Source organism: Marmota marmota, unplaced genomic scaffold (assembly GCF_001458135.2).
Source record: "Marmota marmota marmota unplaced genomic scaffold, marMar, whole genome shotgun sequence".
Classification (NCBI taxonomy): domain Eukaryota; kingdom Metazoa; phylum Chordata; class Mammalia; order Rodentia; family Sciuridae; genus Marmota; species Marmota marmota.
Genome location: NW_025999949.1, coordinates 5,301,731 through 5,325,180, shown reverse-complemented (window position 1 = coordinate 5,325,180; position 23,450 = coordinate 5,301,731). Strand labels below are relative to the sequence as shown.

Genomic DNA, 23,450 nt, shown 5'->3' with positions numbered 1-23,450 from the left:
AAAGAACCATGAAAAAATAACTTTATTTTCAGCAAGTTAAAAACAATGAGTTTTACTTTCTTTTAGATTTATAATCAAAGCCTCCAGAATCATATCATGCTATAAAGTCAAGCACTGAAAAAGTGCTAAAACTACTTAAAAACCAAAATCAGTTAGAATCTATGAAGATGTTCAAGACAGCAGTTACAGATTTTTAAAGATGTTAAGCCTATAGTTAAAATTTTGTAAAAATAAAATAGAGCCTAAAGCTTTTTTTATTTATCTTTATGCAATCAGCACTTTCTCATTCCATTTGCCTTAATAATAGCATGTTTTTTATGCGGTTTTAGAAAGAAAGAAATATACATTGGTAACCAAATTTACTTCAAGATATTAGAAAGAGTGCATAGTATTTCCAGTTATTTTTTAATAGCACTAGTAAGTTATGCACTGTAGTAATTTTCTAATAGCTCAACTGAGATTTCAGAGTAGATTTCTTTGTGTAGCTTCATTTGCTCCTCCACAAAATCTTACCAACAAAAAAAAAAGCATGAATTGTTTTCTATGTTCATCTGTTCAAGCATTTCTCCCTAAAATATTGCCAGGAAAAGTGAAAATTATAACCAAAGCACAGATATTCCTTTATTTATATTTAGTGTTTATAAATTGTGTCAACAGCGAAAAAAAGTTGACAGGATAAGTTAACTGTCAACAATAATGTTTCTAAGTTAAGCAGAGAATTCTTCTTTAGAAATAAAACTCTAACACAATGCATTCAACAAAGACAGCTACAAAATTTACCGAACTGTAACAATTATGAAAGACCTGATAAACTAACAAAGAATTCAGATGAGATATAATCTCAAAAAAAAATTCAAATGTCTCTCAAATTCCTTGATATTAGAACTGGGACTGGGGCTCAGCAGTAGCACTTGCCTGATATGTGTGAGGCACTGGGTTCGATTCTCAGCACCGCATATAAATAAAAAACAAACAAATAAATAAAGGTCTATCAACAACAACAATTTTTTTTAATTCCTTGAAATTAAAAAAAAAGAGAAAACAATGCTATATTTAGAATATAAGGGACTGGGTAAGGAGGGCTACCTCACCATTTTAACTTCTATCTGCTCAGAAAGCAGGAAGAGAGGTTGTGTAATAAGTAAAAAATAAAAATTAAAAAAAAGTCAAATCAAAAAAGAAATTCAATAATTTGACAGAAGTTTGGCATCTTTAAAAAAATGTTTCTCTTTAAAGATTTGAATTAGTAGAAACGAAAGTCATGTGTGTGTATAAAAACATGATAATGTAGCATTCCCTGTACATTTTTATCATGGCATATCAATAATGCTTAGGGTAACAAATCCTACTACTGTAAGAAGTCATGTGACTTCACTACCAGGATGATAGGCTAATCTGGCTGTGACATCTGGCATTCACCTGAAGTCTAGACTTATATGAAGCTATGAAGTCTAGGCTCTAATTACGAATGTCCTTTTCTCTCTTACAGTTCAACATATATCTCTCTCCAAAAGACAATCTAATTGGTTAGAGAACAATTTTCTTCAAGTTAACTTTATAAAGTAAAATTATATGGCAAATAGTTTCTAATAACCAGATGTTGTGGCACCTTGATATGTTATGAGGAATTTGTTTTACAATTCTCACTTCAAAATATATATCAAATAAACTGTAAGGGCTTTATTAATCATTTATTTCTTTTGTCCTTTTCTTTGCTGAGATTGTTGCTCAGATGATACTTTGACATACAAATGAACCCTAATGAACTTTCTATTTGAACTAAGAAGAAAATTAGAATCTGAAAAGGTATGAACATGTTTAGGATCACATTTGTGTGCAGCCCCTCTGACCTGAGAAAAATGACCTGCTCTTGAGAGCACTCTGCCTTGGAAACCAGGGGAGGCAATAGCTGAGGAAAGGGTAATTGGTATCATTACATTCTCCTTGTGTTAATGATCCCAACTGCAGAGACCCTTTCATTTTTACATGCCTAAAATTTAAAAGATTAGATTATTTTGATATTCCTCCAATTCTAAACCTCTATTTAAATGGAAGCAGACAATATCATTTATGTTGACTAAAATCAAAACAAATAATACTTGAAGAAACTGAAACTGAGTCTAGTGGGTTTCCTTGTTAATACGGGGTAATGAAATGCACTTGTTAATTTTGTGGAATAGAGTGAAACAATACCATGTAATAGGAGGTATAAATTGTAGACAAATATGAATATTTTTAGGATAATTTCCAACTTTTGTCTCTAGAGTTTGGATAAAAATTTGACTTTAAGGGTTATAAATTTTAATGATTTTGATAAATAAATACATGTTATTCAAAAATAATTCACACATGCTTAAAATAAATATTTAATAATATATAATGCAAATTTAATCCACATTTAAGAACAATCTCAAATACTTAATTGGCATTATTCTGATAACTAAGAGTGATTATGTTTATGTTAGATTTCAAAAGTATCTGGTATAATACAAAAACATAAATAATATAGAATTCAAACACTCATTTGTTATTAATATTTTCCCACTATTTCCAAGAATATCTATTTTATTTCATATCCCTACCTTCTGTCTGGAAGAAAGTAAATTTTAACATAAGGATTCCTTGGTCGCCCATCTTCCCGGGAGGGGAGATCCTTTGCTCCCAGAATTGTAACTATTAATTGGTGACCAACCTTGTCAAACCATAGTTTTATCTGAAAAGCAAAAATATTCATTTATCAGCTCAAACATGTACTGCCAATACATGTTTACATTTCTAATATATTCACACCATTGTCTTACACTAACATTAACACAAAATATAAATTTCATTTAAGTAAACTATAAAATAAAAGAATATATTATAATAACATCAATGAATAAAAGAATTTGTTCATATATTTTGTTTTAATTGATAAATCACTCGGACTGTTTATTATCCTAATTCTTTATTAATATTCACATAATAATTATACTATCATAATTAAAGAGCAATATGATCAATGCTCTGTTTTCTAAGCAAGAATCATTATAGTTCATTTTGTTTCCCCTATAATCAGTTTAGAATAAATCCTCAAAACGAATTGAGAAGATAGTAACTTATTTATGTGATATTCATGGGGTATTTTCAAGTAAATGTTTCATGTTATTCCACAGCAAGACATTTCAAAGATTGAGCAAAGAGGATTTAATAGGAGCTTTGGTCAATTGATTCCTCCAGTTCACATTTAAAGCTTTAATAATTTTTTAATTTTTTTTTTTTACTTTTTCATACGTAAAGTTCCTTTTTCTTTAGTGAAGCAAATGCATCACATCCTTAGAATAATAAGATTTCATTTTATAACATGTGATAAGAAAATGTGAATAATATCACTGTGCCATAATTAGGGATTGGAACTTCACATCCAGTGCTGAATTCATTTCACTTAACAGGTATCATCTCCCACACACACACTTCAGACCTTCACACCTAAATAGCTGATTCTATTATATCAGGATCTATGATAACCATGGCTCTGATCCACATCTTGGTTCAGAACTCAGTACATCTCTGACCAATATCTTGAAACTGAAAAGGAACCAAAAATTTGAAACTTGAGAATTACAGGTAAAAATAAATTCTGATCATATCTGGAACACTGGTAGTTCAGTTCCAATTCCACCATGGCTTTCCTGAGTGCCTCACTTCATATTCTACATAACAAGAGACTAAGCAACTTTTAGCAGAGATAGACTGACAGCCCAAAAGAGTAGAGAAAATATCTAACCCTTTTATTTTCCTAAAAAGAATTAGTCCTCTTATAGGAATAAGAGTAAGAAATATCCAAATTTTAAAAATTAATTACTAGTTTTTATATTCTATTAAGTCTTTATGATTAATATAGGTATTATCTTCCTATTGTACAGCAATTTTTTTAAGAGTTTCTAAGTTCAAAACTCAGACCCTAAAAAATGTTTCTCAAAGTCTGGCTAACAAACTCCTACAGTAGTATTATCTGACTTATTTATTTAAAAGTTATAAATTTCTGTGCCCACCTTCAGCTACTCAATCAGAATGGGGCCTTGGAATTTACATTTTAATTAGTCCTCCTAGTGAACCTTAAAATAAATAAAATTTGAGAACCACTGCCTTATGCAAAGGAATCAACAACCTGAAGGAAAAAGTCTCCAGTGAAAGAGAAAAAGTTCAAACATCTGCATGTCTAACAATATAAAAATACAGATACATAAGTATGGGTAGAGTGAAGAGTTAAATATTCTTTTGGCAAATGCCATGAGAAGAAAACAAATAAAAAATAAATGCAGAAATGCTTCACTGTATATGAAATGAAAGAGATGTAGATAGTGTCACAGTTCCTCTAAAATGTGTGACTAAGATCACATTAATAATTATTATGTTCTTTATTTTTCACTACTATTAAAAGAGTTTATGGCTTTATTCTTTCAAGATATTAAAAAATCCTTCTCAAAGGATCATAACATGAATATAGACACCTCAAAGAAAAAAGGATTTTGAAACGGTAAAATAAAAAATTTTCCAATAAACTTTAAAATTAAAAAACATAGACAATATTTATCATTATGAGACTGAGCTCAAAATTATGTGAACAAATTATTGATTATTGTGAAAATTTTTCAAAGGCTTGAGACTAAGCACTTGTTACCATCTTCAGAGGCAATAATTTTGCTCAAAAATCATTAAACAGTTGAGATATACTTCATAAATCTCATAAAGAGTACTCTTTTCATATTTCCTCATGCCATGGAAAACCAAAAAATCACTAATATCATTCAATTCTCATACAAACCAATATTAGGATATGGCATTCATATTTTCATAATGGTCTTTTATAGTTATTTAAATTGTACTTTCCAAGTATATTCTATTAAAATAATTTAGATAGGAAACAAGTAAATTTTAATTCTACTCATTATTTAATCAAAATTGCACCTTTTTATACGCTGTCTTACACTGGATGTTTGATAGCCCTAATTTTCATTTATATTGTAGGACTTAAACTAAAAATTTAAGTTTTTAATAGACACCCAGTTCAAATATTTCACTAGTTAGCTACTTGTATCATATTCTTAAATTTCTGATTTGAACTCTTTAAAAAATGATTAAAACATAGCTCTTGATTTCCCCAAATATAACAAATATATTTTCACAATTCTAGTTCTGAAAATTTTCATGCTCAATTAATTTCTTTAATAAAATCTTGGTATCCTTCTAATTGTTTAATTTGATTATCATCCCAGCTTTACCATGTAACAGTTTTTAATTTTTCTAAGTAGAAGCTAAACAGTACATAAATATTTTATACTGTAATATTAACTAAAATAATTTTGATCTCTAAAATTTAAACAAAGTAACTATTATTGAAAATCAGCAAATTCTTAAAAACATGCAGCAAAGCAAGGAAGGCATAATACTACTTTTAAAAAATACTATATTGACATTATTTTACCATATAAAGGTTTCCTAGAGAAAACAGGCAAACAACTTGTACCCAAATATTACAATAAATTAAATGGAGTGATATAATATAAACAAAATAAGCCAAACACATTTCAGTTGGATTTGGATTTTGTTCTTTCAAAGTAATGTTCTTTCCAAAAGTTGAACCTTGTATACAGTATGCATAAAATTCACATTTTAAATAAGGTACAAATGTATTTGCCAATCTCTCCAAGGAGTCATTGCTTGGAAAATGCAAGAGAATTTCGATGTTAAGTAATATAATGAATGATTTAAAGAGACAGCAATCTTAGTGTACCAAAGAAAAATATCAACAGTATAAAACCGTTATTTCTATAATGTTACATATTTAACTGAAATATAAAATATATCTATATTAAATGCCACTTTGAAACCTAAAAGTTTTATTTTATCATATAAAATCACTAACAGAGATTGTCTCTTTAAATTTTTATTCAGAATTCTAATCCCCATGCAGAACTTTTACAAGCTGGCTCATCAAATGATTTGAAAGTCAATAATATGACTTGGAGCAACATACCAAAACAAGTTTTCCTACTACGCATTTTCCAAAAACATACAAATAAGGGATAAAACACAATTTAATTTCTGTCAGGCAGACAAGGCCTTTACCTGAACCCTAGGAACAAAAGGCGTTGTTCTTCTACTAAGGCTTTGGCTCTGGTAAGCAAAATTAAAGAAAAAAGCAATAAAACAAAACCAAAAAGGACAACACGCTGGAACTAAAAGACCAAAAGTAAAAATAAAGACATAGAACTATCCCTTAAATACAATATTTTCATGACAACTTACTTTTTTTAAATCAAATAATTCTAATAAGTAAATTAATATTGATAAATGTTAAGATACATTAAAACTATACAAACTATTATATTTATTTAATCAGGATTTTAAAATGTAGTCAACATAACAGGAATTAAGATAAAATAACATATTTGGGCCTGTATATTCTGAAAGAATGATTGTAAATATAACCCAGGAATCAAAAAATTCAGATTTTACTCTTACTCTTACATTCTACAGCCCTTGGTATCCATAGAGGTTTGTTCCAAGACACAGCAAATAACAAAATCCATTGATGCTCAAGTTCCTTATGAAAATGTCATACACACACCCTCCCTTATGCTTTAAATCATCTCTGGATTGCCTATAATACCTGAAACAATGTAACTACTATATAAATAGTTATTATACTGTATTTTGAGGAAAATAATGATATGACAAAAGCCTGAACATGTGTAGTACAGGTTTTTTTAATACTTTTCATTCACAGTTTAACCTGTGGATACAAAATACATGGATATGGAGGGTCAACTGTACCTAGGAAAAAAGTGTAGTCCAAAAAGAAGTTAGATTTAAAAAAGTATTATAGAATTATTATTGAAAAAGTCATCTGTGGAAGTAATTGTGTAACTTTTCCAAAATGATGTAAATTTAACCATACAAAAAAATTTAGCCAACTTGGTTTTAGAATTTCTTTAACAAACAAACAACAAAAAAAGCACATTAAGATAAAAGTGTGCTGGGGTGCACATAATTAATTGATGATTCACATTTTAAGAATCTATACCAGTTTCTAGTACTAAACACCATCTTCAGACATTTAGTGTTTATAATTGGAGACACTATTATTTATTACTAATCATGCTGATTAATGACAATATCTCATTACTACTGTTTATACAGGACTTAATATTTTTTCAAGCCTTTAATGACAGCTTTTTGCAAGTTTATTGGCTCCTATTACCAACAACGCTAGTTGTTATTATCCCCAATTTTGCAGATGAGGAAACAAAGACATAAAAAAAGATAAAGATGTACTTGCCTGTACTCAAAACACAAGATAATGTAAAGACAGGAAGTGGAGTCCCGTTCTGATTAAAAACACTCTATTTCAAATTCTTAGAATAAAATTTCTTTTCTTTTCTGACTTTTTTTTTTTTTGCTTTCATTTTGAAACCATTCCCAAAAGATACCACAATAATCAGAATCCAGGCATGTCAATGGTTAAATCAAGACCAAAACTAGATGTGTATCTCTGGATTTGAGAATGGATTTTAAGACATTTAATTCTGCTTTTCTCACCAAGATTCCATCCCATTCCTCATATTTCTTACAGATGTCTCTCTTGTCTCCTTCTTTCAAGTTATAAATAGTTAAAAGCTTCTTTCTGTCTTTTCCACTGCTACATGGAAACAGTGAGGAATAGGTGGACTATTGCCCAATTCAACTATCATTGGACAGATGCTATTTAAGATATAAACCTAAAACCCAAAGAAAAGCAGACATTATTTAATTATGAGTCATATCTCCCCCCTCCCTCCAAAGACCAAAGTCTCAAATCCAAGCTATCTTCCTTTTCATATGGCCATATGGCCATAGGAAGAAGTACTCAGATGCGGAGTGTGTTTATGATATCTGTCTGCATATCCTGGGCAGATAATTCTTTAGCAAATGGAAGAAGGGGTATATGAAATTCACAGAGATTAACTAGACATGCTGAACAAATGGACTACCAACGTACTCTAGAAATGCATTTTATTTTCCTTGGCTTTCCACCTATTTTGCTCTAACCAAATGAAATATTTTGGAAGAAAATATTACTTCAAAAAACCAAAAATTTACTTTAAAAGGAATAGTATTTGAAATAAATTAATCCTTTAAACATTTTTCTACTTCTAAAATGATTTCAGTCTGACAATTCACAGATTTCTGAAGTTAGCCTTTTTAAACTGAATCTTCACCCAGGCATCCATACATTAAAGTGACTGTAAAAATATATTTAGAATTTGGTGGGTTTTAATTCAAGTGAAATTCATAAAATATACAATGAACCATTTTAAAATATACAATTCAGTGGCAATCATTGAGTTTCTGATGCTATGGAATAATCACCCTTCCCTAGTTTCAAACCTTTTTCATCACCTACCAGAAAAATGCTCTGTATTTTAATCACTCCTCATTCCCCTGTCTCACTATCCCTTGGCAGTCACTGAGCACTTTCTATCTCTATGGAGTCTAGGTATCTCAGATAGGAATAATGAAGTACTTGTGCTGCTTTGTAATTGGTAATTATTATTAATTCATTTATTTCAAGCATGAAAGATGTGATGTTTATTACAATTCTGGCTCCATATAAATGAAAGATTTTAATTTGTACACCATGATCTATTTTGCATTTTTGTCACTTCTGTACACCTATCTTGTCTTTCATGCAATACTTCCAGAATAACAGTTATGACAATGAATTATAAAAGATTAAAGTTCAGAGGAAAAACTTTATAGAACATTTTTTTAAAGGCTCCCAGTTTCCAAGAGGATATAAAGACACACAACTACTCTGAAGTTACTTATTACCACTAAATGGTAATATAAAATGGATATTTACAATATTTACTAAAAATAAAGTCACAAAAATATTAAAGTAACTTGTGGAAACTTTGCAACCATAAATCAATCATAGAATCCATATTAAAATTTTTTTAAATTGTCAATAGAATCAATTTCTGAGTTCCTATAGAAAGGATTCTGAATCTTTTCTCACTTTAAAAAAAAAACAAAAGTTTTATTTTATCTTAAAATTAGACAAAGACTATAGATTAATTTTAAAATATTAAGATTTATAATGATAATCTTCTGAAGGCATAAACTGATAAATTCTAAAACACATATTTTTTAAAAAAAGAATGAAAACAAAAGAGTGCTGTCATTGAAAAGGCTAACATACAGTCCAGGTGGCATAAACCTGAACTCAAGCTGATTTTTTCACAAAATACATTAATGACACTTTCACACTTATACCCTAAAATACTGGCAGTCACATAATAAGTCTGTAGAGAAAATAAGTTGTGTACAAATTTTTTTTAAAAAAATGGACTGAAGCATAAACATGTAAACAAGAAATTTTATATGTATATTTTCTATTTGAGAAAATATCAGCCCATGAACTAACAAATATATTAGAAAGGTCAGCTCACATACTATACAAATTATCTTTTTTTCTCAAGCATTAGTAATTCATGATTTTGTAAGTTTGGTATAGGGCCAAGTAAAATCCCACTGAAAACAAAAAACAAACAAACAAAAAAAACAAAGATAAAATGTAAGAAAACAGAAATGTAATGTTGCCTTGAGATTTTCAAGAACTTGCCCTAGGAGTGATGTATATAGACATTTTTTCAATATAGCAAAATTGTTCCAAAATGGTAGAGATAGGATTCTGAAGGAAAATATTATATCCATAATAGCATCTTACTTGTGTTTTCCTAGATGCAAAGGTTGAAATTAAAATTAGTAAGTTACATGATAGTAAAAACCATTCTATCTTGTTCATTTTTATTCCTGATGACAAGTACTATATTAGTAGTACTAATAGTACTATTTCTGACCCTGATGATGACTGGACATTGATTTGTTTAAAAAAACTGTAGAAAAATTTGGAATAGACTTCAATAATCTTAAATTTTTACTTTATACTTCATATTGTTGTTATTTTACTTCAGGAAAGTTATTCTCACAAAATAAATTGGCCCCAGCAAAATTATGCAAGATTTAGATTCAAGGATTTCCATGGCATCAATATTTATGATAACGAAAATGTGAAATCAGCAATATAAAATAAATCATATATGATATTACATGATATATGAATTAAACTTAAAATGAAGCATTAAATATCTACTAAAATAATTTTATCAGAAATTTTTTAAAGAATATATTTTTTTCTTTAACTTTTTTTTGTTTTTTTTGTTTGTTTGTTTGTTTGTTTTTTGTTGTTGTTGTTGTTGTTTTATGTGGTGCTGAGGATCAAACCCAGGGCCTCGCACGCACTAGGCAAGTGCTCTACCTCTGAGTCACAACCCCAGCCCAATTTTATCAGAAATTTTTAAGATGAGAAAAAGTTTATAATATGCTATTACATAAAAAAGGTGTACAACAGGATGTACAAATTTATTATTTTTATTTAAAGATTTATATATTGTGACTGGTTAAATGATGGTATCAGAATTATAGGTGATTTTTATTTTTTATTTAATTTTTTTATATTTTCCACCTACCTATAATAAATAGGTATTATATTTATAATTAATATCTTTTATATACAGGGATGTGGTGTGTGTATGTGTAATTTCAAAACATATGCAGTTGAACTTTCACAAATATCATGCTAAAGCATATTCCTTCAAATTCGTAAGAAAATGAGAAAATGGGATACACATTAAATTTTAATTATGTGGATTTAAACCAACATCATTTGTAAGTCTAAAATTCTTTATATCATTATACATACATTTAGAGATGAAACTTTTGGTTTTATATTGTTCCAAATATTTAGCACCCTCGCCTTCCTACCATATTAATTTTGAACCATAAGGACAATTAGCTACCTTTGAAATCTGTCTGAATCTCTGCCCTATACTCCTAACCTTCACCTTCTACTCCAATTTGTATATGAATATAGGAGAAAACATATTCTTATTATGAAAATTCAATTTTTGCTCCTCCCTCAACCAACTCAAGCTAATTACACACACAGACACATAAACACACATACACACATACACACAAACACACATATACACACACAGATTTATTTATGAACTAGAATCATCTAACATAACCCACCCAAATATTATTTAAAGATGGCCTATTTAAACGGAGCCATAATAAAAGACAATACCTAACCCACTAATGTTTTCTAAGATGGTAGAAAAAATACATAAATTTGTTGTAACTATACATGTTAATACATGTAAGACAATAAGTAGAAACTTATTGTAGAGAATGGAAAAAAGACCATGGTGCTCAAATGAAAAAGTTAAGTCTACTTATAAAAGAGAAAAGAAAATAATAAAGGGAAGAGCTTATTTTAGTGAGACACACAAAATCTCCTAACAGTATTCCTTATTCTTTCTTGCATAACTTTTCTGTTATTATCAGCTTTGTGATCAAAATAGTTCCAGAAAAGACATGTCTAATAACTTCTTCAATAATTTTAAGATCGTAATTTTTATTTTTATTATCTTCCCATATTTCCTTTTAATTAAATGAAAATGCTTCAGAAAAATCAAACACTATACCATCTCCCACTTTAAAAAAAAAAAAGAAATGTTTTAGCTGATTTAACAAAAAGCTATTTCTGTTGCTCTAGATATACCAGCCCAAGATACTTTAGTTTAAACTATAATATTTTCAACCAAAATTCAAAGTCTAGACTAGGGGAATCTAAATACTTTTCTAATATTCATGAAACTTCAAGTTAAGTAAACATCAACATTAAGGACAATAAAACTGAATAAATATACTAAAATGTTCTAACAACTGAAAAATAATAAAAAGTGAGGACTTACATTTGCAAAACTCTTCTAATATGGATATAGCATAAAATGTTATTGAACTTTTATCTTTTGATCAGAAAATGAACAAAGGAAAGATCACGTTATGTGAAATTACCTAGCATATTCAAGAAATTTACTATATGTCTCCCCAATATTTGGTTTTCTCTGTTGACAAAGAAAATCTCCAGTATCCTTATATTTCAGAGCAATATTTAAAATCTAATCATTATTATGATATTCATGCCAAATTTCATTTTTGTGGAGGAGAATTCCGGGGATTGATCTCAGGGGCACTCAAGCTCTGAGCCATATCCTCAGCACTTTTCTGTATTTTATTAGAGTCAAGATTTCACTGAGTTGCTTAGCACCTCACTTTTGCTGGGGCTGGCTTTAAACTCGGGATCCTCGTGCCTCAGCCTCCCAAACCACTGGGATTACAGGCATGCGCCACCGCACCCAGAAAGCCCCAAATTTCCTTAAGATTGAAAGTAGGTAAGAATATATATATATAAAGTTATTTTTATCTTAAGTAGTAGCTTTGTACAGCACAACATTTATTTCTCTTAAAAATCTTGACAATTTATAGTCATTTTAAAATATAGAGCAAAAATCATAACCTGAGTTTTAGAATAATTATTAAGGAAAAAAATAGTTAGTGTCTTCATAAAATCTGTCAATAATTACGCAAAACTTAATTTTAATAGAGAAGGCACTATGAAGATTATTCAAAATTGAATTTCAATTAGCTAAAATTAATAACAATGAGAACAATGATGGTTAAATTACAATTATGCTCTAGGAAAAATTTGGCTTACAAAAACCTAACATATCATATTTTAAAAACAATATAATATTCCATAAAGAAAAATTAATTTATTGACTACATACTGAAAGTTGTCCAGATAAGAACTGTGGAACATCCCTCAACATTCCAGGGCTCATGGGAGAGGTAACGGAAATAGAAGGCCGATCCATTTTTTGAGATTCAAATGAGCTAGAACCTGAAATGATACATAAGGAAAAATAAAAATGGCTCCTCTTACTTTTTAAGAATCTTTAGGATATATGGTTGAAATGTCATTTTATGTTACAAATAAACTTATAGGTTTTGCTTTTGCATATAAAAATATACTTATTCTGTTATGTGCACTATATTCATATCTTACAATAAGATAATAAAATGTTCATAATAGAAATGGAAAAATAATCAAAACATCAATTAATAAAGCAACTTATAGAGAGTCTAAACTTTAAATGCTAAGAAAATAAGTACCAGACTATCCCAGAATTATTAAATGTTTCCAGTAGGTGATATTTAAACTATCTCTTGAAGAATCTAATAAATTACACTGACAGAAAGGAAAAGCCAGTCTCCACAGTGACTTATAAAACATGCAATTCTGCTGCCCTTTTCTCCAATTCTGGTTTCCTCTTTCTACCATTCTCCCCCTTGCTTATTCCAATTAGTCACAATGGCCTTGTTAAGTTTCCTTAAATGCACCTTAGGCTTTCCTGCCATACAGCCAATGCTATGTCTGGTTTCTGAACCTGAAAAAATTTTCCCTCCGGTAACCACTCTTTCAAATTTTTGCTTTAATCTTTTTCCTCAATTTGGTCTACCTGATTGATGTATCTCAAATTGCAACTGTCCTCCTCTCTCCCAGTATGCCATAATCAATCAAGAACCTTAGTTCCTCGGGAAAAAATTCATATGTTGAACATTAACAACACTCATAAATAAGAAATAAAAAGTACACATTTGAAATTATGTAAATTTGTATATTTATTGTCCCAATACTGCTTTATTGCTGAAACAGAAAAATTATTCTGTTTTCCACAAATGTAGATTAGAATCAATGTAATTATTCACTAGTTTTTCCCAAACATTCTTCTTCTATTTACTGAGAGTGAGTCTACAAGAGTAATTTTAAAATTGAGGAAAATGTTGGGGATGAAACAGTTGGGAGCAATGGGTATATTTATGATTTTTTTATTGTGAAAATGGATTCATAGATACATATGTATGCCAAAAGTTCCTAATTGTACACCTTCATTCAATCAGTTTATTGTGATACACCTTAATAAAGCTATCTAAAATCCACATTAAAGACAGTCTAATTAAAAATAATCTTATTATAAAATTCTATACTTTTCCTCACAGTGATATGAATGATACTAAATTTTCTATCTTCATATGATTGTATACTTGATAACAATGCCATTATATTTTTTACTTTGTATTAATAGACAAAATACTTAATCTGACCTTGATAAGTGACATTATTAATAACATTTCTTCTAGTATAAATAAAACTTACTGGACTCCAATTGTGCATGTGTGCTATCAGGTATTCTAGGTATATCTCTGAAATGATAGAAAAAGAAAACAACTGTTTCAATAATTAATGTAATGGCTATATTAATCATTATCTACTTATATAATAATTGGACACTGTAAAACAAAGAAAAACCTGTGTGTTGTTGAGTTATTATATAAATAAGAAATAAAAAAAGTCTTTTTTTGCTAATAAGTGGTTTGGACTAATGTCAAATGTTTAAAAGAAATTAAAAAGCATATGCATTTGTAGATTTATAAAAACCTATTTGTTATCTTCTTTGTGACTCACTACATAATTACTCACTCTAAAAAACTTTTGTATTCAACAAGGTAAATTTCACAGATACATTTTAATTCTATTCTAGTCTTTATTTTTACCTTCTATCTAAATCAATAACATTGAAGCTAAAAATATCACCAAAACAAAAATTAGATATTCAGATTGTAGTTAAAAAAATAAATGTAATAACGGCAAACATATTTCTTACTGGGACATTCAAAGTTACCTTTTCACTATAAGCACACTAAAAATACACATACTTATTTGATGGGAAGATTAGATATCAGAATAAAAAGAATAAATTATTTGAACATTTAACAAAAATATGATTTAAGAGCACTTTAACACCAAGAAATACATTTGATTAATGCACTAAGCAAATAATTGCAATTTTACCATATTAAAAAACTATGTATGAACAAATAAAAAATGGGTATAATTTCATGTGCTAAATTCATTACTTTGAAAGGAACATTTCAATAAAACTAAGTTACCAATCTAAATCATTTTCTCTAGCATAGAAAGAGATCAAAATAATACAGTTCAACCATTTCCTAAATGAGTAAAAACGGGGCACTCATGTTCTACAACAAAAGAATTTCTGTAGCCTCCACTCTGGATTGCTCTCTCCCAAATATGCATTTAATAATTCACTGTCATTTTATATAATATTCTATTGCTTTTATTTTGACATAAGTATGCCAGAGGTACAATCTTTTACATATGCCTAGAATATAAGCTTCTCCAGAGGTAATAATATTTAATAAGAAATTCTTATAATTCTAGTTGAAGAATGATATTTATTGACAACTTTTGGAAATCACCTATTTAATCCATAGGCAATAAATTACAAATCAAAGAATACTTTGATATTTGTCTATTTTCAGTACTTTTAATCACCATTCCTTAAAGAGAGTGTTTTCCTTAAACACGTTCCTGCATCTGAGAATTATATCCCCCTTAGTTCTTTTTTTTCCTGGATTGAAATCTGTATTTTGAAAAAATATATATTTAAAATTTCTAGACTATAGATGATTGTCATTTTTACACTGTAGAAAACTATAGTTGTGAAACTTAACCTTAAAAATTGTTACCATAGTCTACTTCCCTTATAAATGAATATAGACATCCATTTAGTTGCTAAGATAATCAAAATAAAAGGCATCTGTATGGGTTGAGTATGAGGTGTACCCTCAAGAGCTCCTATGCTAATGCAAAACATTCAGAGGTGCAATTATGAGAGCTGTAACCTAATTACTTCATCCCAATTTGAATAGACGAACTAGGTGGTAAGAATAGAGAAGGAGGGTGTGTGGCTAAAGCAGGTTGGTCACCAGAGGAAGTGCCCTAAAAGGGTTCATCTTTCCTGAAGCCCCTTTCCCTCCCTCTCTCCCTTTCTCTCTGTTTCCTGGCCACCAGGAGCAGATAGCACTCCTCCCTCCATGCCCTGCTGCCTTGGATGTTTTTCCTCACTTTGGACCCAAAGTAATTTGGCAGGCTGAACATCTGAAACTGTGAGCCAAAATAAACTAAGTTGTTCTTGTTCGGTATTTTGGTCAGTTATAAAAAGCCAATTAACACAACATTTATTTATTTTTTCTTTTGTAATAAACTGTATAGTCTATCACAATCAGATGAAGTGATGATTTTTAACTGAGATGTCTTTGGCAAAGAAAAGGAAAAGTGATTGTCTTAGAAATAATTTATTTTCATAAAGCAGAAAGACATTTTGCATTGGTACAATATGAATTACCTAAGAGTAGTCTACACAAAGTCAAGTGCTGAAACCAACTTACCCAATAGGCCGAGAAACAACAAGCTCCACTTGTGGTTCAGGTTTGGATTCTAGAATGATGTTGTACACTTCCTCAAATGTTGCTCCTTGCAATAACCTTCCATTCCATTCTAATACTTCATCACCTACAGTATCAGTAATAATAATCTCAGAAAAAAAAACCTAAGCCCCAAAAAAGTACTCAAAACAAAATCAACCTTTAAAGTTCAATGAACACTACAGAATAAAATCAGCACTGTGGAATAAAACCCACACTAAAAATAATCCCAATGGCATAAAATTTAACGGTCATGTTAATATACTTCACCAAAAGGATATAGTCAGAAGAAAAAAAAGTACACAAAAGTTATCATTTTTTGATTTGTTATGGAAATTTTAATTGTAGACAACAATCAAAATCAATTTTCTCTTTAAAGGTTTTATGACTCTGTACTGTGTGTGTGTGCGCGCGCGCACACAAGCGCGTTCACATAACCAAGTACTCTGTTTTCTTTAATGGGTTTCCCTTGTTGAAACTCTTTTGTAAAAATCTTAATAATTACCATTTTATCAAATCCTCTTTAAGGCACTCAAGGATTTCTCCAAGAGTATGAAATTACATATAGTAACACATTTTAGAAAAAAAAGCATTAATCCATGAACTAGTTTTCCAAACTAAGTTGGAATTTTTTTTCCAGAGAAAAATCAGGTTATGGGAAACAAAATAAATTATTATTAGATATTGATTAGAATATCCACAAGCAAAAAAAATCAGTAAACATAAAAATTCTTTTTTGAGTCATATTAGATTAAACTTTCCATTCATTTGTAAAGCTGTATATCTAAGTGAAATGAGCTCTTTGTCATTGGTCAAATCAGTTCTAAATGAGGACAACTTTTTCTTAACTATTCATAATGAACTTTTTTTTTTGGTGATACTGGAGATTAAACACAGTGATTCGCTACCACTGAGTCACATCCCCAGCCCCTCTCCCCTTTTATTATTATTTTTTATTTTGAAACATTAAGTTGCTGAGACTGGCCTTGAACTTGCAGTTCTCTTGCCTCAATCAACTAAGTAGCTGGAAATACAGGTGGGCACCACTGTGCCCAGTGAACATTTAATATTTTAAATATAAATAACCAATAGAAGAAACTTACCTGGTCTAAGATGTCCTACAGTATCAGCTAAACTTCCTTTTTTGACTTTGGTAATAAATGCACAGAGCCGACCTGATTCAGTCATCTTTCCTCCTACAACCTGTTTAAAAGAGGAAGGCACTAAAGTTGTCATATTGTTAAAGTGAATATGCTTGAAAATTCAAGTTAAAAATATTTGGAACAATTTGCAGCTTCTACAACAAATTTAATGTGTTGAAAATCATTTCTTAAATAATTCAGCATTGCTATTAGGAAGTTAAAATATTCCCTAAGAACTAACTCCTTTTACATACTCCAAATATGCTACAATTTAATTTATTATCTGTTAAAATGTCACATACCTTTAAAAATAACTTAACCATTTACAAGTTTTGTCCTTATGATAATTCTTACTTTTGTAATTTCTCAAAACATGTTGTCATAGTACTATATAATTATATTAAAATTTCTTGTTATAAATTTAAAATATTACAATACAAATGTTGTTACTTTTACTTGATTATGATATGCTACAAAATTTTCATTAGTATGTATTTAGGCATGATGATTATGTAAATAATGATGATGGATCTTTCTTGGGAAAATAACAAGGTATACTTAATTTTATCAAAAGCAATGTAAACTTGCAGACCATTTGCAGCCCGCTTTTTCTAAAAATGTTAAGAATACTGCTATGGAAGCATAAGTATACCTGTAAGATACTAGCTGGCCTCTTACAAAATTAATGTTTTGCTTCTCATCAACTGCCATTTAACCAATATATTAACTTCATAGCAGATAAAGCAAATAAAACTAACAAAATTCAACAACTAAATAGTTTTTTTCTCTTCTAAATTGGGTGAAAGATATTTAAATTTAAAACTCACTGATTTATTTTATTCCATGTATTTTTTCCATAATTACACTCAGCTGCAATTCAGTTAATACTTATTTAGTCCTATATTTCAAAATTAAATATAGATGTCTTGTGGGCTTACAAACTCATGTAAATTTTTTTTAAAAATTTGACTTATCAAACTTTAACAGTAATAATTAATTATGCTATCTACAGTTATTATTAGTAGTATTATTGAAATCTTATGGTATGTCAGATACTGTACTAAATGCTTACATACTGCTTCAATAAATTTCATTTTAACAATCTAATAAATAGCATTATCAGCACTGGAAAAATGAGGAATCTAAGACTAAGAGTAGTTGCCAATATTATGTAGCTAGCAACTGCTATCACTGAAATTTAAGCCAAGACTGCCTAACCTCTATACCACACTGCTCTAACACTATACTGGGCAGATGGGGATTTAAATCCCACCATTGTCATCATCTTGTGATCATGGATAAATTATGACATCTCTATAAGCTTGTTTCTCATCTGTTCTAAGTGCTGAATTAGCTGACAGATGTTAAATGCTCAGATGAGTGCCAGTCACACAGCAGCCACCCATAAATGTTACTTGCCCAATTCCACCTACATCCAAATTTTTCTAGTATCTGTTATTATTTATATTCTACAGTACAACTTCTACAGCAATGGCTTAACTCTAAAAATTTACTTGGGTTTCATTTCAGCTTTTAATTGTCTATATTAGATGCATAAAATCAAATAGCTTATTCATTTACCAAGTAATTCCCTGCTATTTAACAGTCAAATATAAAGCAATACTCATATTTAATCTCCTAACATAATTATTTTTATGTTTCCAGACTTTCAACAGCATTCTCTCTCATACACACACATACACATGCACAAAACTTTACTACATTAATACAAAATCATATTCCTGAATAATATACATATTACATTTCCCTATTCTGTATATAGAGTACCTAAATAAAATTATCATTTTAATATAAGATAAACACAGATATAGACTTAAAGAGCAAAATGTAAAGGTAAAATAAGTTTGATCATTGTATATAAGATTCAAATTTATTCTAATCAGATAGTATCATTGTTTTTCAAAATTATATACATGAGTATTATTGTGAAATAATTGCAACTTCTTAAATAATACTTGGAAAATAAAAACTTTGGGATAATGAGTGACAGAATTTGAGGAATCTTGAAAATGTGTGTGTGGGGGGGGAAACTCCCTTAAATTGGTATGAGTTGAAAGTTATTATATTTTTTCCTGATAAATCTGTAAAAGAGTATAGAGCCAAAATCTCACACATTTTATTACATACCTTTAAACCAAGCATTGCTCCTGAGTCTCGAGGTACACTTCCATCTTTTAGTCGCTTATTTAATAAAATACGACCAATTAGGCGATCTCCATCTTTAGATGGTTGCCAGGTCACAGGATGCTGACATATTGCATCAACAAATAAGAAAAATTAATGTTCTTTTATAACAAATTATCTCTAATTGTACAATCTCTCTAAGTTCAGAACTCTAACCCTTTATGATTACACAAACCAATTTACATTCCAAAACCGATTAGAAAAGTTTACTATCTTACCCTTGCAATCTCAATTTTATAATAGAGATTTTTTTGCAAAATTCAATTTTGCTGAATTCTTATGGTTCTCTGAAACAATACTGAAGTAATATAGCTCTACAAAATGTGGAAAAACTTTTAAAATCTTTAACATTTCTATAGGCTGAAGATTAACTAAAAATTAACAGGCTGAAATTTTATGTAGTTGAATCCATTTAAAAATGCGAATCTTCTTAAAACACTTTTGAAACAGATTTTAAAAGACTGTATTACAATAAAATTAAAAGTTTATATCTTATTAAAACATAAAATCTAAAGCCATAATAAAGGTTTTCTTGAATAAGTTTCTTGATTAAAATTCTTAAAAAATACACAAGCTCCAATAACTTTCCAACTGATTTGATTTTACATAAGAGAAACAGCTTTCATTCAAAGATTTGTATTTCTCATTTCATCGAAGTTCACTGGTTCTTTCAAGTCTTTGGCTTATTTAGTAAATTACCTTTAGTAGATAATTCAATGGTATCCATTGCTAAGTAATCTTGAAAATATTAGTAGTTTATTTCTCTCAATGCAGAACTAAGGCCTCTACAAATAATGACCCAGTCCATTATGAATGACAGGGTAAATATCAAAGTAAATGATTTGTGTAATCATAGTATTTTCACAGTCACCTAAAATAGCATGCATATCTTCATGCAAAATTTAGCAGGCAAAACACAAGTTCCATTCAATCACATCTATATGGTAAAAGATTTCAAAAGTTTCACTATACTAAAAGCAAAAATAATAAATATCAAAGCAGATGGCAATGGTTCTAATACTAATTAATAATACATTAAAATGCTGTGTTGATAAAACAAAAGAGCAAAATGACAGTGAAAGGGAAAAAAGAAAAACAACTTTTTCTGTGCAAATAGACCCAATTATCTGCCTTTTGCCTGGGATTCAAACTATTAAAATTTAATTTTCATCCCAAGGAAAATATATAGAAGCAATTAAATAAGCCAATCCAAACAATTGTTCATTATTTGTGGCTTATAATAACATTACAAAATTCTCTCATCCGACCATAGACAAACCATTCCTTTGTTCCTAAGTTTTATTTTCAGTTACTTATTTTTTGGTATGCTGTCAAACAATAAAAACAGCAAAGCAAGCAAGAGGTTTTTTTTGGTTGGTTTGTTTGGTTTTATTTTGTTTTTCTTTTCTGCACCTTAAGAAATGCTACATTGACCCTTGAAATGCCCTGTCCTTTTAGTATGTTCTGTTTTAATGAGTGACAGAGAGCAAACGAAGACCAAATGAGCAGGTTAAAAGGCAGGCTCCACAATCTCAGTACCTTATCACTATGGCTATGCTCCTCGTTAAGGGTTGTGCTACTACAGGTATCTACCCCAGAGTCCTTAATCTGAGGTTCAGACCATTCCAAATCCTCTTCCAAAGAGTGGCCACCAAAGTACATCATTTTCTTTTGTCTCTCAGACCTGGTGTTAGAGTCCAACAAAACTGCCTGCTCACTAGTTTTTCTTTTTCCCTTTTGACTGTCCCCTACAGGTATGGGATAAAAAAAAAAATACAAAAAAGAAAACATGCAAAGGTATAAATAAAAAGGAAAAGTGAAATGATAACGGAAATTAAATAGTAAGGTTCCACATGTCTCACCAAAGACATTGGGGAAGCCTCACTGCTATGCCAAGACGTATGGTCCAACCAGTTGTAATCCATGTCTCCTGTGAGAGTCAGACAGATAAGAGTGCAGTAAAGGAGACGGCGGAAAAAAAGGACAGACAGAGACATTATAAACATATTAATCTGTGTGATCCTGTCTGGTTTCAGGAACTTTAGCACTCATTACATACACCAAGAGAAAGCTAAGATTCCAAGTGAATAAAATTTATAGAATGCAGAATACAAAGTTTATGTACTCTGGACAGACCCTACAAAACAAAGCCCCGCAAGAAGAAAAAAGGCTAATAATAAACAAGAATAGAAACAAAACAAAAAAAAATGGATATTCTGAAAAAGAGACTCTTGGCTATATCTGTTTCTTGTGCTATTTTCCCCCATACTGACCTAAAGACATGAGTTTATTCTCCAAAGACTAATGATCATTTAAAAAAAATTAAACAGTGGTTTGCCAATAACTACCATTTCAAAATCCAAATAATTAAATGTTGTTCCTTGAATGCAGTATCATATTCTATATAATAGTGAAACCTCCTCAAAAATTTGAGTGTTTAAAAAATTGGTTACACAAAAGATTGAACTTATAATAGTTAAAATGAAATAAACTACTTAAATATCATGAATTACTTAATATTACTTTGAAATAACTCATCAACTTTTTTCAGAAATTGTATCCTTGTAAAAAGTACATTTTTTAAAAAATCTTTTTGTCAGATAATTTATGTAACTGGCAAATAAAAATGAAAATTCATTTTACGAATTTAATGTGTTTCTTATTTGTCATATTTGAAAGAACTTTTAAGGCTGTATATAAACATATGTTTTGAAACTTTATTTATACTTTGATTTATTTAAAAATATTTACTGCCTTCACTTTCTATTTATTGTGCTAAACTCTAGTGTGAGGGGTAAAACAAAGAAACATGCTTACAAAACATTTAAACACAATAAATTATCAGTTCAAATAGGAAAAAAACAAAATCCTATGTGAAGGTATAATAAGGTCTAATTGATATTCTGGCATTACAAAACACCTCTAATGTAAAGAAGTTTAGGATGAGAACAGAAAGATGTGAGCTAATGGATGTAAGGAAATAGATGAAAAATGGAGGAAAGAGCATTCAAGGAAAAACTAACATTAGCTACTGTAAAAGAATGGAAGAAACACCAGTGTGCCTAAACCAAAAAGAATGAGAGGAAGAATATCATGCTAAATAAAACTGGTAAGGCTGCACTTAACAGCTTAGATAGGTACTTCTATGCCATGTTAAAGATTATAAATTTCAATCATTGAAGGATTTTAAGCAAAACTGGTACATGATCTGATTTACGCTTTAAAGGGTATGGAGGTAAGAAGGATAGTAGAATGAATTGGACACTATTACCCTATGTGCATATATGACTACATGACCAGTATAATTCCACATCATTTATAACTAGAAGAATGAGAAGTTATACTCCATTTTTAAAAAGTTACAAACCAGGCACGGAGGTGAATGTCTGTAATCCCAACAGCTCAGGAGGCTGAGGAAGAAGGTTCGCAACTTCAAAGCCAGCCTCAGCAAAAGCGAGGCACTAAGCAACTCAGTGAGACCCTACCTCTAAATAATCTACAAAAGAGGACTGGGGATGTGGCTCAGTGGTTGAGTACACCTGAGTTCAATCTCCAGTTAAAAAAAAAAAATTATTTTAAATGTGAATGGTGTGTGTGTGGGGGGGGTGTATATTTTAAAGGGTAATTCTAAGTGTATCTGTATAGAGACTAGAATGGAAGAAACCAAAAGTTAAAAGGCATTTGTAGTGGTCCCTGGGAAACATGATTATAACCTGAACAAAGGTGATGGCAGTACACATGGTTAAAAGATAAATAAAAAATGAGAGGGTATTGAGGAATTTGGGGGTAGAAATACAATGCTAAAAAAGATTGAAG

At 29.7% G+C, this 23,450-nt stretch overlaps 1 protein-coding gene across 47 annotated transcripts in view; it reads right to left on the bottom strand.

The window, feature by feature from the left end:
• Rims2 (regulating synaptic membrane exocytosis 2) overlaps positions 1-23,450 on the bottom strand; it is a 546,345-nt gene that overhangs the window by 254,526 nt on the left and 268,369 nt on the right. For 23 of the 47 annotated variants that reach the window (XM_048801953.1, XM_048801957.1, XM_048801965.1 and 20 more), the window contains 8 exons: positions 21,174-21,382; positions 19,578-19,697; positions 17,391-17,490; positions 16,252-16,375; positions 14,156-14,202; positions 12,726-12,838; positions 6,112-6,159; positions 2,583-2,713 (listed from right to left, as the gene is read on the bottom strand). In XM_048801953.1, the coding sequence (XP_048657910.1) occupies positions 2,583-2,713; positions 6,112-6,159; positions 12,726-12,838; positions 14,156-14,202; positions 16,252-16,375; positions 17,391-17,490; positions 19,578-19,697; positions 21,174-21,382 (892 nt within the window). Of the gene's footprint in view, positions 1-2,582; positions 2,714-6,111; positions 6,160-12,725; positions 12,839-14,155; positions 14,203-16,251; positions 16,376-17,390; positions 17,491-19,577; positions 19,698-21,173; positions 21,383-21,496; positions 21,565-23,450 lie in introns of all 47 variants that reach the window. The other 24 variants (XM_048801975.1, XM_048801989.1, XM_048801990.1 and 21 more) reach the window with 3 other exon arrangements.